The 17,922-nt window shown below is 37.6% G+C and overlaps 1 protein-coding gene across 2 annotated transcripts in view; it reads left to right on the top strand.

Moving 5' to 3' along the window:
- The window catches only part of PRKDC (protein kinase, DNA-activated, catalytic polypeptide), a 158,587-nt gene that overhangs the window by 23,498 nt on the left and 117,167 nt on the right, over positions 1-17,922 (top strand). For both annotated transcript variants that reach the window (XM_012661443.1, XM_012661444.1), the window contains exons 16-25: positions 233-385; positions 2,586-2,701; positions 3,036-3,195; positions 3,906-3,992; positions 4,434-4,553; positions 4,988-5,147; positions 12,697-12,803; positions 15,451-15,541; positions 16,395-16,558; positions 17,648-17,800. In XM_012661443.1, the coding sequence (XP_012516897.1) occupies positions 233-385; positions 2,586-2,701; positions 3,036-3,195; positions 3,906-3,992; positions 4,434-4,553; positions 4,988-5,147; positions 12,697-12,803; positions 15,451-15,541; positions 16,395-16,558; positions 17,648-17,800 (1,311 nt within the window). The remainder of the gene's footprint in view (positions 1-232; positions 386-2,585; positions 2,702-3,035; positions 3,196-3,905; positions 3,993-4,433; positions 4,554-4,987; positions 5,148-12,696; positions 12,804-15,450; positions 15,542-16,394; positions 16,559-17,647; positions 17,801-17,922) is intronic.

Genomic DNA, 17,922 nt, shown 5'->3' with positions numbered 1-17,922 from the left:
TCATAAACCTGGTGGAATTTTGCAGGTATTTTGTGTCATATGTTAGGAAGGTATCTAAATTTTGTAGCTTGAAAACTTCCAGATAAGTCTGCTACAGTTTATACATCACTGTTTCCATAATATATAAATATACACGTATGTCTGTGTGTGTGTGTGTATATTAATGCTGATAAAATATACTAATACTTTTTTGCACACGATTTTGAAGTTTATTATTTTTCTTTATTTAAAGGATTCTATCATAGCAGATGAAGCATTTTTCTTTGTGAATTCCTCCCTTCAAAGTCTGAACCGTTTACTGTATAATGAATTCATAAAATCTGTTTTGAAGATTGTCGAGAAATTGGATCTTACACTAGAAACACAGATGGTTGGGGAACAAGAGGTTAGAAGTTTTTGTCAATAATTTTACATCATTTTTATACCAACTCTCTTTGCATGTAAATATTCAGTGGATAGTAGCACATTTGTAGGGGACTGAAGAAAGTTGGTTTCTTTTTTTTTTTTTTTTTTTGAGACAAGAGTGTCACTCTGTTGCCCTGGCTAGAGTGAGTGCCGCGGCGTCAGCCTAGTTCACAGCAACCTCAGACTCCTGGGCTCAAGCGATCCTTCTGCCTCAGCCTCCCAAGTAGCTGGGACTACAGGCATGCACCACCATGTCTGGCTAATTTTTTCTATATATTTTTAGTTGTCCAATTAATTTCTTTCTATTTTTAGTAGAGACGGGGTCTCGCTCTTGCTCAGGCTGGTTTCAAACTCCTGAGCTCAAACAATCCGCCCGCCTCGGCCTCCCAGAGAGCTAGGATTACAGGCGTGAGCCACCGCACCTGGCCGAAAGTTGGTTTCTTCAGAATTATGTGCCATTGATACTTTTCTATTGGATGTGCCTAATATGTAGAAAATGTTATCACTGGATTGTTCTAAAAGTAATTTATATGTTTAATATGTTAAAACAATTTTTTTGAAAAAGTTGTTTACTAGGCTTGTTTATTTCTCATTTGTTAGCAATAGTGAAGAGTGATGTACATCTTATTTTGCATAGAAGTGATTTTTGCAGTATGATAGGGAAGATTGGGATTCTTCTTGTTTAAAGTTAAGGAAACTCCAAATTGAGGTATAAAGTGTCAAATGTGTTTTCAAGGTAGTAGAATATAGATAATAGGCAGAGAAACAAGAAAGTGCCCTCTTTTTTCTGTACCCAGTTTTCCTAGCCTGGGTAAAAAGGTAAGTCATGGCTTAAAGTTGCCAGCTAGGAGCTGCCCTATTGTCTGAGGAGTTTATAGGAACCAGATGCCGTGGTATCGAGGATCCTGGGAAAGGCCTGAGTTCCACTGGAAAATGTCTAGCTTGCTTTCAAACACAGTGATTTTTTTCAGACTAGATTGTACTCATTAGAATTTGTGTGTATGTACTTCCACTACAATCCTGTGAAGTTAGAGGAGATGATGGGGAGGATATGCAGAGGATAAAGAAAGGAAACAGAACAAGGCTATGGCCACGCTGGCTTTATTGCACTTGTAATGTTCTATTTTTTTATGCTGGGTGATAGGAACACTGTATGTGTTTTATTGCTTTCTAGGCTTTGTGTATATCTAAAATAATTTCATTTAAAATAAAACTTACCAAAAGGTACTTGTTGAAACTTCCTGGAATTATGTCAGTCAACAGACCTACATTTTAGAAAATGTGTCTATCATCCTTTTTGTCTTCAGTGGCTTCCCTTTCTCCTCTGTTCCCTGCCCTTCTTGCTTCCTTCCAGTAGGTCAGCTATTCCTCTGTTATCACTTCCCAAATAGACCTGGTCTCCAGCCTCATCCTCCTGTATTGTTCAGCATTCGAATTTGAATACACGATTCTATTTGATAACACAGATTTGGTGAACAAACTTAATATGTTTAAGATTGAACTTCAGGCTGGGGTTAGTGGCTTACGCCTATAACTCCAGCATTTTGGGAGGCAGGAGGATCAATCATTTGAGGCTGGGAGTTTGAGACCAGCCTGGGCAACATAGTGAGACCTTGTCTTTACAAAAAATAGAAAAATTAGCCGGTTGTGGTGGCTTGTACCTATAGTCCCAGTTACTCGGGAGACTGAAGCGGAGGGATTGCTTGAGACCAGGAGTTCAAGGTTATAGTGAGCTGTGATCATGCTACTCTAGCCTAGGTGACAGAGCAAGACCTGTCTCTAAAATTAAAAACAAAATGAAATAAAAAACTGAACTTCATATACTGCCCCCCAAATCATATTTTTCATTTGTCTTATTGCTGTTAATTATTCCTCTCTTTCTCAGCTTGAACTTGCCAAGTCACTTTTTGAAATTCTACCTCTGTTATGGCATTACTGCTAGCTCCTTCAAGAAGTGTTACCCCTGATATTTTTGTATTTGTCCCAATCTTTCATCACTTCCTGTAAGTCTCATCCTTCTTACCAAACTGCGAGCCCTTGAGAACCTGTCTCTTGTCTTTCTCATTTTGTATGTTTCATGATAGCATCAGGCCTTGACCATGAAGTCAGTTGGAAAGTTATTTCTTGAATGATTCATGATTGAATGGTACAATGTTTGTTTGATACAATTAATTTTTAAGGATGGAGATGAAGCTGCTGGTGTTTTAGTGATCCCAACTTCAGATCCAGCTGCAAACTTGCGTCCTGCTAGACCTAAAGATTTTTCAGCTTTCATAAACCTGGTGGAATTTTGCAGGTATTTTGTAAAATCCTAATTATTTAAGAGTGAAAATTATTAGTTTTGGGCTATAATATAGGAAATACCCTTATATAAATATAAGAAATGAAATATTAATAGTAAAAGATAAAATCACTTATATAGACCTTTAAAATATATCTAAATCTACCAGTATAGAGTTTTTTTTAATGTTTAAAAGATCTTCAGGTAGAGAAAAATGGAATATAGATATACCTAAAAATTTTGTATAAATGGAATTGTCTGTAATTATTTATGTCCCTTATAATTATAAAGCTGAATAAAAATTAGTATGATAAAAATTTCTACCTTAAGCTTTAATTTGTTTTTGCAGAGAGATTCTGCCTGAGAAACAAGTAGGATTTTTTGAACCATGGGTATACTCATTTGCATATGAATTAGTTCTGCAGTCTGTACGGTTGCCTCTCATCAGTGGTTTCTACAAATTGCTCTCTATCGCAGTGAGAAATGCCAAGAAAATAAAATATTTTGAGGTGAGTTTTTTTTTGGAGGACATTGAATATTCCTATATTTTTTTGGGTTGTATGAGCATATATAAATGCATTATAAAATACATGATTATGACATATGCAGTTTTAAAGTCTAATTTTATTTTATGTATTTTTAAAAATTAAATGTAAGTGGCAGTTGGATGACACTCTTAAAAAAGTTAGTGGCATTTTCCACCCTGATTTTCGAGTACCTGGCTAATTGTGTAGGATTAGCAGAGCTTCTCAAAGTGTGGTTCTGGGATCAGCAGCGTTGAGCATTACTTGGGAAGTCTCAGGCCTTCTTCAGACTTAACCTTATCACAAATCCTAGGGGCGGGACTCAGCCATCTGTGCGTAAGCTGCAGGTGATCCTGGTGCCCAGTGAGGTTGGAGAACAACTGGGTTAGCACCCTGGTGGTGCCAGTCAGTCATGTGAGGAGCCCACCTGGGTAATTAGAGGGTGAGATGGGAAGGGGAAAGTGGACTTAGCCGTGACCATGGCTTTTGACCAGTTGTCCACGTTCCCTCTTCTCTCCCTATTCTGCCTGGCCTCTGCCGTGGAATCCTCCCAGCCGATTCTCCTTCCCCCTGCTCTAGACATTGGTAAAGTGAAATAGATTTATCCCTTCGAAAATAGACTGGGAACTGGTGGATTAGGTTACAGAATCATCTGACTCTTGCTCAGTGTACTAATTTGCTATTTTATTTGACAGGGAGTTAGTCCAAAGAGTTTGAAACAGTCTCCTAAGGACCCAGAAAAGTATGCTTGCTTTGCTTTATTTGCAAAATTTGGTAAAGAGGTAATTTTTAAATGATTTATCTTAGTGTTATCATGGGCTCCTTTTAAATGAATGTTATTGAAAAAATTGCTATTATAAATGATTTAATGATTTGGAAATTGGTTTGCTAAGTCTAGATTGGGAATGAAGTCTTAAAAAAACTAACAGGAGATTATTGTGCTTCAAAAGTCCCTTGAATTTTCTTAAAATAATTCAATTGAGTGATGACAACTCAAAATTAAATAAATTCTTTGGTTTTTCCGTATAGTGGGAATAAAGTACTTCAACAAATTAACTTTTTCTAGAGGTCAGTGCTTAATTTGTAAGTGAATGCAGTCATGTCAAATAGGCTACATGCCCATTTTTTGTATTTGAAAATGGGGCAAATAATTTTTAATTGATTTTCAAATTGTAGGCTCTATTCAGGTACACAATCTTGTTTTCTTCTTCTTTCTGGTTAAGGTAGCAGTTAAAATGAAGCAATACAAAGATGAACTTTTGGCTTCCTGTGTGACCTTTGTTCTGTCCCTGCCACATGACATCGTTGAACTTGATGTCAGAGCCTATGTTCCTGCATTGCAGGTGGGTGCATCGTCGCAAGCAAAGCCGTCTCCCGGTCAGTGTTGTGTTTCCTAGAGAATGGAGATTCTGAGGTCTTGCCCGGCAGTCTCAGCAGGTGCCTAACTGGCAGGCACACCTGGCACAAGTTTTGCTACTGCCACTTACTAGCTCTGGGACTCGAGACACTTGACGTGGTGTCTCTGAGCTTCCCTTGGAGGCTGATGAGAATTAAACCTTGTGTGTGTTGAGAGTCTGCAGTATACTACAAACCATGTAGACTGGTGCTGCTTGTTTTCCTCATAATCACCTGGACTGTACCCTCTTCCCTCCAGCAGTGTGTGGTGTTCCAACAATAGAAAGACATAGTAGTTAGAAACCACAGTTAATTGCTGTGGTTTTCTTTAAATCTTATTATTTTCTGCATTTCAGTTTACCTTGTTTGTATTAACATGTAGATGGCCTTCAAACTGGGCCTAAGCTATGCCCCGTTGGCGGAAGTAGGCCTGAACGCTCTGGAAGAATGGACAGTTTATATCCACAAACGTGTAATTCAGCCTTATTATAAAGACATTCTCCCCTGTCTTGATGGATATCTGAAGACTTCAGCCTTTTCAGGTAAGGCTTAGAAGAATTGGGATGTATATCATAATTAACTTGGCAATGTGATAACTATAGTAGTACTGTATTTTTTAACTTCTGAAATTTGAACCCAACATGCTCAAAATATGTTTGGTATTTTTGTGATTTCTCCAATTCATCTCAATATAATTGGGCTGATAGGAAATATAATCGATACATTAAAACTATTTTTCATTTTACTCACTTATATTCTATTAGGATTTATAAAATTTTCAAGGACAGGACTCTATTGTAAATATCTTGAACCCCTTATGGCTCCTAATACACTGCCTTGTAAAATACTTTTGTTGAATAAATCAATCAGTAATTAAAACCATCAGAAAATTCCATAGTCATTTTGTGTTCTGACTTAATTTCACTTGATTTTTGTTGGTTTTTAAAATGTAACTGATGAAGCTCTGATGGTAGCCAGTTAAGAAGAATTGAAAAAAAGTCATAGAAGAAATGGGTTTGGGAAAAGATCAAAAGAAAAAAACCATCTGGCCAGGCAAAAATACTACTATTCAAGAAAAAATACTATTTATAGTGAGGGGGACAGATTTACTTAAACTGGGATGAAAGGGGATGTTGTCATCAGATGTAAGCAAAAAGAAAGTTTCAACTGGGGGAAAGACTCTGAAGTAGTTGTCAGAATTTAAACTTTTCTTTCTTCGAAGTCGATATCAAGTATTAATTTGTGAAGTTTTACCCTAAGTCATTATTTTATTGTTAAGCTTAAATTTTGTTGGCTTGGAAACATTAATGAAAATTGTGTGACAGATTTCATTCACTGTGTCTGGTTTTTGTTATATCCTTAAGACATAGGCAGAGTTCATGAAGAAAGTCAACATTTTGGAAGATTTTTACATAAATCTTGGTAATAACAAGTATGTTTTAGAGATAAAAACTATAAACTAGTTAACTTTTATAGCTTAGGCTTTTAAAATTCTCATTATGTAAGGAGTACTGCTGTTTGAGTAGTTCCCCAAAAATATATTACTTAAAAAAAAGAATATATCTCTGATAGCAGATATCTTTGTAGTACTTTTATTTCCCTTTTTGAATTAATTCTTTTAACTAACTCATTGAAAAGATTTGTGTTGTTTGTTTTAAACTAATAAAAGAGATTACTGTGTTTCGAGCAAAGGATTTGCCTGTTGATAAATACGTATACTCTAGGTCATTTGACAGTAGGGAAAAGCAGAAAGTAAGAAAAATTAGATGATAAATGAAATTCATCGTTTTAAAGACTACAGTTTTTAGTAACTTTTTGATGTATCAAACTTCTAGAACAGTTGCATTAACAGTGAAAAGAACTCCTATGTACTCTACCCAAATTCACCAGTTATTAAGATTTTCTGTCATTTATGTTGTCATTGCATGTACTTTCTATATATTATGTGATTCTATGTGTGTATGTATATTTATACATGACTTTTTTTCTGAACCCTTTGTGAGTAAGCTGCAGGCGTCATGAATCCTTACACCTACATACTTCATTGTGTATTTCTTAAGAGTGGGGACATTCTTTTACATAACCGCAGTATCATTATCAAAATCAGGAAAATGATATGGATACATACTCTTATCGTCTACAGTACATTTGTAGATTTTTCAGTTGTCCCATTAATTTCTTTTTTAGCTATATTTTTCCAGGTCCAGAATCCAATCTAGGATCATGCTTTACATTTAGTTGTCATAACTCTTCAGCCTCCTTTAATGTGGGATAGTTCTTCAACCTTTCTTAGTTCTCATGACCTTGATATTTGTGAACGTTTCAGGCCAGTTATTTTGTAGAATGTCCTTCAATGTGGGTTCCAGTGATGTTTCTTCATGATGAGATTCTGACTATGCCCTTTTGGCAGAAACGCTCAGAACTGATGCTGGGTGCTCTTCAGGGTGCTTCATGGCAGGTGGCACCATTGCCGGTCACGCTCATGCTGACCATGTGGTTGGCATGCATCTGCACTATCTTTTCGTAATTGTGAGGCTACTATTTTTCCCTCTGTGTGAGTTAGTAATTTTAGGCCCTGTCCCTCTCGGCTTCCTGAACTGATCAGTCCTGAGGTGTCAAGTGGTGCAGAGGAAGGTGAGCTCTGGGAAGGGGAGGGTCGTGGTGCTCCCAAGGATCGTGAAGGTGCGTCCCCCAAGGGGCGGCCTGGTGGGGTCAGAGCCAGAGCCAAAGCAGGGTGGAGCACCCATGTGTTGGGACAGCCATGTGGGTTGGGGTCCAGGCAGGATGAAGAGGGTGATAGAGTAGTAATTTGGCTACATATTGGGGATTGCACAAATAAATAAATACACTGAGCATAATGAAAGCTGGGTTTCTCACTATCAAAGGGAGCTACAAGTTCATAAAGAACTGAATTGAAACCTGCGAAGTTGGATTGGAAGTGGATGCGTCAGTGTGAACTCACTGTCCTCCCTCTCTCTGCCCCCTCATTACATATGTGCATACATATATGGATGCCTATAAATAAACATAGAAATAGACACGAGACTGGGCTTGTGTGTAACACATGCGTATATATTCTAGTTCTGTCCCCTAAAGGCCTGCCTGGGAGTGTGGTACCTTAATACTAATGAGCAAACCTGGTGCCCAGGTCGTGGCTTCCAAGTGTCATTTTCCATTAAAAGGAACCTGGACTCCTTGGTTCAAGCCTGGGACTGGAAATATACACCATAAACCTAGAATATTGTGTTTTCTGGAGCATCCAGAAAACAGGAAATTATTTAAAGAATGGTGGGGGAAATGTCACAGGCAAAGTTGGGGATAATTTGAGCATCAAAATAAATAATTCTAGAAACAGATTGTAATCCATTGAATCAAATAGGAAGCAGTGAGCATGTGTGGATATAAATAAGTATTGATAAAATGAGTAAGTTGAAACTTTCTTAATGTTTTCTATTGCTGCGTAATAAGTTACCAAAAACTTAGCCTAAAATAGCACCTGTTTATTATTTTATAGTTCTGTTGGTCAGAAGTCCAGGTGGGTCAGCTGGGTGCTCTGTTCAGGGTCTCCTAAGGCTGAAACGGGCATGTTGGCCAGGCCAAACTCTTACCTGGAAACTCTGGGCGAGAATCTATCTCCAGGCTCATTCGTGTTATTGGCAGGATTCAGTCCACAGAGGGGGAGGACGGAGGTTCCTGTTTCCTTGCTGACTGTTGGCTGGGGTGATGCTCAGCTCCTAGAGGCCCCTCTGGATCCTCGCATGTGGCCTCTGCACTTTCACAGCCAGCCGCCGAACTTGGAATCCTGTCTCTTTGACTTCTGCCAGACAGAGGAAACTGCTCTGAAGGGGCTTGTGTGATTAGATTAGGCCCATGAGGATAATCTCCCTTTGTCATTGACATGCAGTTATAGGAGGAACTCCAGGGGGGCAGGTCATGGGGCCATCTTCAAGTTCTGCCTGCTGGCTGGGCATGGTGGCTCAACACCTGTAATCCTAGCACTCTGGGAGGCCGCGGAGGGAGGATCGCTTGAGCTACAGAGTTCGAGATCAGCCTGAGCAAGAGTGAGACCCTGTCTCTACTAAAAATAGAAAAAATTAGCCAGGAGTGGGGGCATGCACCTGTAGTCCCAGCTACTTGGGAGGCTGTGACGGGGATCACTTGAGCCCAGGAGTTGCTGTGAGCTAGGCTGATGCTACTGCACTCTAGCCTTGGCAACAGAGCGAGACTCTGTCTCAACAATAACAACAAAATTCTGTCTGCCATATATGGTTTTAAAGTACCTCACCCAAAACACATATTAATCACAAGGGCAAAAATAGTGACTTTACAGTGGAGACAGCTTGGCCAGCACTGGGACCCGTGGGCCACACGCCTCCCGACGTGGCTTGCTGAGGGGAATGCAGCACTGCTCTGCACCTCTCCTGCCAAAGACACACAGCCTGGATCTGCTTTTTCAGACCATGAAGTCAACATAAAGCTCGGTAAATTCTTCTGGTAAGACACTGAATCTTTGCTATCTTGGCAGATTACATGGTAAGTAAAGAGTGACTTTTCATAGTGTAGGCAAAGGCCTTGATCAGTAAACTGAAGAAACAAATGCTTCAAGATTGAATGGCTTTGCTGAAAACTTAACTCATTTCATAGCTGCTTTTCAGGCTCAGATGTTCACTTTCCAAGCTTGGTCCTTTTATTATATCCTTTCACATTCTGGAGCAAACTGAACCAACTTTAAAACTGCACTTCTCTCTCAGGAAGTCTGTGAGATCAAAACTATTTTCATGGTAATACTGAGATATTATTCATGTTAACAGTTCCAAATAAATCATCAAGTCTTTAAAAGCATTGTTTCTTCTTCCAGTATGGAACCTACTGTTAATATTAGTTCTAACCCACAAAACAAAGATCCGTGGGGTAAGTCCCAATCGTGGAAAGAGGTCCAGACACCAAAAAGCCTGAGACTACTGCTTTAGAAAGAGCTACTCTCTTTCCTTAAAAATCAAAAGCACGCACATGATTGTGGTTCTGCACTACTGTTTCTAGTATAGCTGCAGCTGCTCCTTATCTATGTAACTTAGAATATGGTTTGGATATTTGGCCCGTCCAAGTTACCCAGCCTCATTTCTTTATAGCAGTGCAGAACAGACTAATGCAGCTTGCTACCAAACTAACTTCTGTTTCACCAGGAAAACTGGGCTGGATAGTGGAGAACTGCCTGCTGCACACCAGCAGTGTATCAGGCTCTTGGAGCTCACACGGTGTCACCTTCTGCAGCCCCCTCCAGGGGACAGCAAGCACATACTCATTAACATTACCCAGAGCTCCAGCCTCTGATAGCCTGTAGAAATAAGAAGCAAAAGCATATAAACTTATAAATTATGCCTTGTGATCAATATTTCAGTATTTTTTTACTTAGAAGTTATCAAGGTGTCTGATTATCTGTTAACTAACTTAGTCCAAGGTTTCAAATTACCTAAAGATCTTAGAAATTATCTTTCCGCTGACATGCTACAAAACATGTCTGGGGAAATAGGAAGTTTGTCCAAATAAATAATGATTCAATTTAGTTGAACATAAACTTACTACATTTTTCATAATCTTAAAAGTTGTATAGGACTCTCTGGAATGTTGAAAAGTTCTGGAGGTGGATGGTGGAGATGGTTACACAACATTGTGAATGTAATTAATCCATTCAATTAAAATGGCTTAAAAAATGGCTAAAAGAGTACTTTTTATGATATGTTTGTTATAACACAATTAAAAAAATGTTATGAGAAGTAATGTTAGCTTATTTGCTTAGTAAGCCTGAATGACTATAGGAAAAACAAACCCAAGTATTATAGAATAAAATGTATGTTTGTTTTGTACTTAATAGAAATAGATAAGACATGTTTTTTATTTATACTTGGTCTTAGCCAAGAAGCGATAAAACCAAAATTATTAAACTTGTCTACTTACCAAAGATGTGCCTTAATGATGTGAATATGGATTCCTGAAATGCTCCTGAGTTACTTTCTATAAGATTCGTCTAGCACATTTGAAGCACTGTACGTAGAATTTCCTTATTTTCAGAGAATTTTAGGAATATTCATTTAAATGTTTGTATAAATCAGAAGAGAGCTCCTTTTTTTTTTTTTTTTTTTTTTTTGAGACAGAGTCTCACTCTGTTGCCTGGGCTAGAGTGCCATGGTGTCACCCTAGCTCACAGCAACCTCAAACTCCTGGGCTCAAGCGATCCTCCTGCCTCAGTCTCCTGGGTAGCTGGAACTACAGTCACGCGCCACCGTGCCTGGCTAATTTTTTTTTTTTTTCTATTTTTAGTTGTTTGGGTAATTTCTTTCTATTTATAGTAGAGACAGGGTCTCGCTCTTGCTCAGGCTGGTCTTGAACTCCTGAGCTCAGGCAATCCTCCTGCCTTGGCCTCCCAGAGTGCTAGGATTACAGGCGTGAGCCACCGCGCCTGGCCGAGAGCTCCTTTAAGATACTTTATAATCTAATTTATCAATACCCTGCAAATATAGGAGAACATTGTGCACAAAATGAGAGATACAGGCTTTTCTCAATTATAGACATAGATGCACACACAGAGCTTATAGTTTTATTTCTGCAGTTTGAGCCAAAAGCTGAGCGACACAAACATGGAGCAGTCCAGCAATCAAAGAGCTGTTTTTCCCAGTGTACTCAAAATTCTTACTTGAGCTCAAAAAGAAAAAAAGACTAAAAACCAGATTCACTTATCATCTGTGGCCCATCAGAGAGTAGATCTCTAACATCTACTGGTAGAAGGTCACCAAACGGACCACAAAATCATAGAAAGGAAGAGAGCCGAGAGAAGCAGAGGGAAGGTCCCAGTGCTGTCAGGACTCATTCTGGTGCCAGGAGAAAGCGTGCTGGAATACGTCACGCTGAGGAGCCCTCCAGCAGTACAGCTCGCCTGGTCTGCACTGGGCATCTCAGGACTGTTGAAAAGTTGCTTGATATTAGTAGATGTTAAATTATGACTACTCAGATATAAAAGGTTCACATGCCACAGATTTTATTTAATGCAGCAGTTAATAAGGGAAGTAGAATGAGTTACAGCTGATTCCCATAACCTGCATCTAATCACGAGAAAACATTAGACAAATCCAAACGGAGGGACAGTGTTTAAAATTACTGGCATATAATTTTTTAAATGTCCAAATTGTGAAATTCAAGGAAATACCAAGGAATGGCTTTTGTCTAAATGAGGCTAAAGAGACGGGTCAATGAAATGCAATGTGTAGTTCTAAACCAAAGGAGTAAAGGTCGCAACTGTCTCAGTGTCCTCATGTGGACGGTTGTGTGGCTGTTACGTGGGAGAGTGTCCTTGTTGTGGGGAACACACAGTGAAGCAGCGCTGGGGTGTGGGCGTCAGGTTGGTGACTTACCTTCAGTGCTTCAGGAAAGAAATCTGGTAGTAAACTTCCAAATTTTCTATAAATTTATGATTGCTTCCAAAAAAAGTAATGTATAGGGGGCTATTTTAAGACTGTAAATATTTTTTGAGTTTTCATTATAATACTTTCAGTATCCACTGACAATTCCTCCTGAATCAGTTATTACTGTGATAGTTGCAAACTGGTGATTTTTCTACCTCCATCATTTCCTTCATCCTAGTTGACATTCTACTGTAAAAAATAATGTTCCCTTTCTCTCCGTGTATTTATCTATATTATTAGGGACTTGAGGATTCTTTTTTTTTTCAATGGGTCTAATCTTTTGCCTTCATGATTGATTTTAATGCTCAGATTGTCCCAGAGGTGGCTTGTGCGTAAGGCGTGGGTGCTGGCTCCTGCACCATGGAGTGACTCAGGCTCTCCTCTGAAGTGGGCGTCTGTCCATGCCTGGAGTTCATGCCCTTCCCTGAGGAGCCTTCCTCCTTTTGGCAGACAATGGTGTTTAAGAACAAGACAACCACTATTAATATTTTGTGTTCTAGAAACTTAATTTTTTAAATCGTATTTAAAATTAGAATTTTAATGTTTCTATTTGACAGTATAATGTGTTCTCCCTGATATTTATCAAATAATGAATGAATGCTATTTAAGATTGATTTTTGTTTATTATTGATAGATGAAACCAAGAATAACTGGGAAGTGTCAGCACTTTCTCGGGCTGCCCAGAAGGGATTCAGTAAAGTTGTGTTAAAGCATCTGAAAAGGACAAAGAACATCTCATCAGTAAGAAATCCTTTGAATTTTCTTTACCTTAAATAACGCACACAAAGATCAGATTCTAACACTTGGGAAAAGTAAAAATCTTCATTTAAAATGTTAGTTATTTTTGCATACAGATTAAGAGTACAATATAGAAACAATTTCAATATATTTTTAGCAATGAAAATATAGACTATGTTAACTATTGGTTTATTGTCTTAATCTTCCTTTCCTGTTTGTCAGCTTCCCTCAAATGTATTTAGTGCAGCGGTCCCCACTGACCAGTTTCAATGTGGGTGGAGGAAGGTGGAGCTCAGGTGGTGATGATGTCAGTGATGGGGGAGTGGCTGTAAAATACAGATGAAACTTTGGGGCAATTTTTGCTGGGTGGTATGGAGAGGTGGGCATGGAGCTTAGCCAGTGATGTACAGTTGAGTTCTTAACAGGCCACAGACTAGTACTGGGCCATGGCCCAGGGTTGGAGACCGCAGATTTAGTGGATAATAAAAAGTAAAATGGTTCCTATTCAATAAGCAAATCAGAACACTGATATCATGGATATGTAAGACTTTTGTTTACTGATTAGATCTTAAATATATAATTTTATCAGTTTTAACTCATGTCAGATTTTTTTTGGTGATAATTTCTTGAGACCAATTTTTTTGAGATGAGCCATCTGACATAATAGGAAAAAATGATGTAAATAGAAAAAATTAAGTTAGAATAGGGAAAATACCTATTTTGGGTATGAAGTAAAAATTAAAATTTGAAAAACTTTTACTGTCTAAAACTGGTAATACAAACTCAGGGTAAACTCTTTCCACCTCATTGTTTTTGTCAGTTTTTGATTGAGAGAATTGAGTAAAACTAGAAATGGTTGTCTAAAATTATCTTATTGTTTCATCACATAACTTTAGCAGGATAAAATTGCTTGAGCATATTTCTAGTTTTATAAATAAAATTTCTTTATGTATATACAATGCCTGCCTATTCTCTGGGCCCATGGTGCTCTAAGTGTGGGCCCTGGGGGCTTTAGGGTGCAAGGCCAGAGTTACCTTTACCCTGTGGGCATTCTCATCACGGTGTCATGATGGGAACACTGGGCCCTTAGCTTGTCTTGACGTTTGATCCTGAGCACAGGTGTTTTTTGTAGTCCGTGTGATGAGGCATCGTGTGGAGTGACAGCTGTCTAGAGGAAAGTGCTTGCGATGCTTTGACCTGGGAGCTGAAGTAGCCACTTTTTTCATGGACACCATTTTTACTTGAAATAATAACTGACAGACGTACTGGTTGCTCAGACTTGGGTTTTGGCAGGCATTTTCTCTACAATGAACAGAGTGAGCCTGCCACTTCAAGGAAAACATCTAAAACATCCATTGCTAATGGTAAAATTCAAGCTTTTAAGCAAAAATTAAAATTTTGGAAAACTTATAACCTTCATATTGATAGCTCTCAATACTTAAATGATTTTTCTGATGCTATTGGTGGTAATATTCACAAATGTGATTCTTTCGCATATACAATGAAAAGTGTCAACATTTGGAAGATCTGCATAATCCATTGAACCAGTATTTTCAGATGAGCAATACATGATGTTTCCAAATGCATGGGTAAAAAATCCATTCAAAGTGCAAGATAAATGGATTTTAACATGGTAGAGTATATAAAGTTCATTGGTAAGATTTCAGATTCCGCATTGTAACTAACCTTTAAGAAACTGCCACTGGTTCAGTTTTGGTGTGATATCAAGGAAGAACAACCACAGTTACCTAAAAAGACTATTTAAGTGCTCTTCCCTCTTCCAGCTACACATCTGTGTGAGGCCCAAGCCCCATGCCTGTCTACTAGTGAGCCAGACTGTAAAGGGATCTGCACTGATGAGAAACAGGGCCACTCGTCTGAGGGTTTTGTTTGGAAAATATAGTTACTTTTTATAAAAGTATGCCATTTGTTAACATGTAATGGGTTTAGTATTTTTAAATAAAATAATGACTTTATGTAATTTTTAAGTTTAAATTTCTAACAAGATTAATATTGATAAATACAACCCACATAAAATAAATAAATAAATAAAATCTCTTTGGAGGTCCTTGATATTTCTTTTTCTTTTTTTTTTTTTTTTTGAGACAGAGTCTCTCTTGCTCTGTTGCCTGGGCTAGAGTGCTATGGCGTCAGCCTAGCTCACAGCAACCTCAAACTCCTGGGCTCAAGTGATCCTCCTGCCTCAGTCTCCCGAGTAGCTGGGACTATAGGCACATGCCACGATGCCTGACTAATTTTTCCATTTTTAGTAGAGATGGGGTCTTGCTCGTGCTCAGGCTGGTCTTCAACTCCTGAGCTCCAGTGATTCTCCTGTCTCAGCCTCCCAGAGTGCTAGGATTATAGGTGTGAGCCACTGTGCCCGGCCTCTTGATATTTCTTAAGAGTATAAATGGTCCTGCCAAAAAGTTTGGAACCACTGGCCTAGGAAAAGGATATCTAACTACAAAATTGGAAGAGATGGGGCTCTCCTGAATTTGTAGTAAAATTAACACTACTGTATAGGATATAATTAACCACTAGTAGACATTAACAGTAGAGAGGGTGGTAAAATAGTTTTTCTTCCTTCTCTTCTTCTCTTTAATTTTTAACCCATTTGTAATTACATTTATACAATTGTTCACATTTGCAGAATGAAGCACTATCCTTAGAAGAAATAAGAATTAGAGTAGTACAAATGCTTGGATCTCTAGGAGGACAAATAAACAAAAATCTCATGGCAGGTAACCTTAACTTTAAAATAAATTGATCTCTATAGACATATTTGTACTTTAATTTGGATATGTATAGATCATAGTCTATTGTGATAGTTTACCCCTATATGTGATTTACATATTTTCAAAAAAGATTATAAAGACTGTTTTGCCTATTGAAATGCTTTGACTGTATCTGTGCAATTGGAATGATTCAGTATACCATCAGAAAAAATGTTGTAGCTTGATTTGTTACTCATGTTTTCCATTTTGAAACAACCTAATTTGACACTCATTTCTACACTTGATCTTAGCCAAAAGGCCGAGAAGTGATAACACTCATTTTTATAATGGACATTGGATCAGGGGAATTCAAAGTTAATCTTTTTAAAATCCAATATTCTTAATATCTGTGTATTTTTAGATTGGTTTCATTAGAATTAACATTTTTGATTTGCAAAAGTTCATCTGTATTTTTACTTTCGAAATTTGATGTTAAATATACTAGTGAGTTTTGGTTATTTAAGAAGTTAGAGTTTGTATTTGGAAAGTAAGTGTTTGAAACAGGAGATTTTTAATAAAAATATTGCTCATTTACTATTTTTCCACAAAATATCTTAAGTAACTCTCACTGAGTTTGGATATTAAACATTTGAGTCTGCTAGACTTGCTTTAAAATGATTTTATTTTAAATTAAATTCAGAAATAGTGTTTTAGTGATTTCTAATGTTGTAATTACATGTGTGAAGTAAAAAAAAAAAAGGAAGATGAATGAGTGCTTCACTTAAAATTATAAAAGCACTCTGGTTTAATGAGAGGTAGAACAATTAGAATTAGAAAGATTTTGAGTGTTAACATATTTTTCTTAATTCTTTTTTAACAGCTGCATCCTCAGATGAAATGATGAAGAAATGTGTGGCCTGGGACAGAGAGAAGAGGCTCAGCTTTGCAGTGCCCTTCAGAGAGATGAAGCCTGTCATTTATCTGGATGTGTTCTTGCCTCGGGTCACAGAGTTAGCGCTCTCAGCCAGTGACAGACAGACTAAAGTACTCTCATTTTTCATTTCACTCATTATTTAGAGCCTATTGCTTTTAAAATGTGTATCGGTTAGGAAATGGATAACATATTTCAGCCACTCCAATATCATTGATTTTTTATTTTCTGTAATATAGTAATTAGAAAACTGATGAAGCAGGTGTTATTGATAAATGGAAGTTAAGCATAAATTATCTTAATAGATAATAGCTTGGCAAAGCATTAATATACCAAAAGCTCTTCGTAATAGAAAGTGTAGTATTAATACGAAAGGCATTTAAAAGTCACATTTGGTCTGTGCTGAATTATCCCCTTAATCCTGGGAGATGAGAAACAAATAATCTCAAATTTTAATGCAGGCCTACCTCGGAGATATTTTGGGTTCTGTTCCAGACCACAGCAATAAAGCAAATATCAAAATAAAGCAAGTCGTATAAGTTTTTTGGTGTTCCAGTGCCTATAAATGTTACGTTTACACTGTACACTATAGTCTGTTAAATGTGCAGTAGCATTATGTCTAAAAAAATGTACATACCTTAATTAAAAAATATTTTATTGCTCAAAAAATGCTAACTAAATGAGCACATGCTGTTGGGAAAAGGGTGCTTATAGACTAGCTTGATGCAGATTTGCCAGCAAACTTTTAACTTGTAAAAGAAACCCCATTATCTGTGAAGTGCAATAAAACAAAGCCAGTAAAACAATGCATACCTTTATTAATTTGTAAATTTTCATAGTGCTTCAGAAATATTTTTACTAAAAGTAGTAGTTGAAAATATGCCTACAAATGAAGCAATGTTATATAGTTCTGTGATGACAGCATTGAAATGTATTTCTTATGAATGTATTAGTACCAATGTCGGAAGCTCTTAAATTTCAATTCTTATCTCTTGGCTAAAGATTAAAGTGAACAGAAGCATTAATTTTATAGAATAAGAAGTGCTATTTTTAGTTCATTTATATTTGGGTTATATGATGGTTACCTGCAATAAAAGTTTTTCTTCTTAAAGAGCTAAATTGAGTAATATTTCAAAATATTCTTCTTTTGTCATCAACATGATAGATAACTTAAACTTTATTGATCTCCTGGCCTATTTCAGGTTGCAGCTTGTGAACTGTTACATAGCTTGGTTATGTTTATGTTGGGCAAAGCCACTCAAATGCCTGAAGGGGGTCAGGGAACCCCTCCCATGTACCAGCTCTACAAGCGGACTTTTCCTGTGCTGCTTCGACTTGCCTGTGATGTAGATCAGGTGAGAGAATGATTTTTTTTTCTTTTTTTTTTTTTTTGAGACAGAGTCTCACTGTGTTGCCCGGGCTAGAGTGCCGTGACGTCATCTTAGCTCACAGCAACCTCAGACTCCTGGGCTCAAGC

Source organism: Propithecus coquereli, unplaced genomic scaffold (assembly GCF_000956105.1).
Source record: "Propithecus coquereli isolate 6110/MARCELLA unplaced genomic scaffold, Pcoq_1.0 Scaffold71, whole genome shotgun sequence".
In the NCBI taxonomy this organism is placed as follows: Eukaryota; Metazoa; Chordata; class Mammalia; order Primates; family Indriidae; genus Propithecus; species Propithecus coquereli.
The sequence above is the reverse complement of the archived record's forward strand: the minus strand, read 5'-3'. Positions and strand labels throughout refer to the sequence as shown.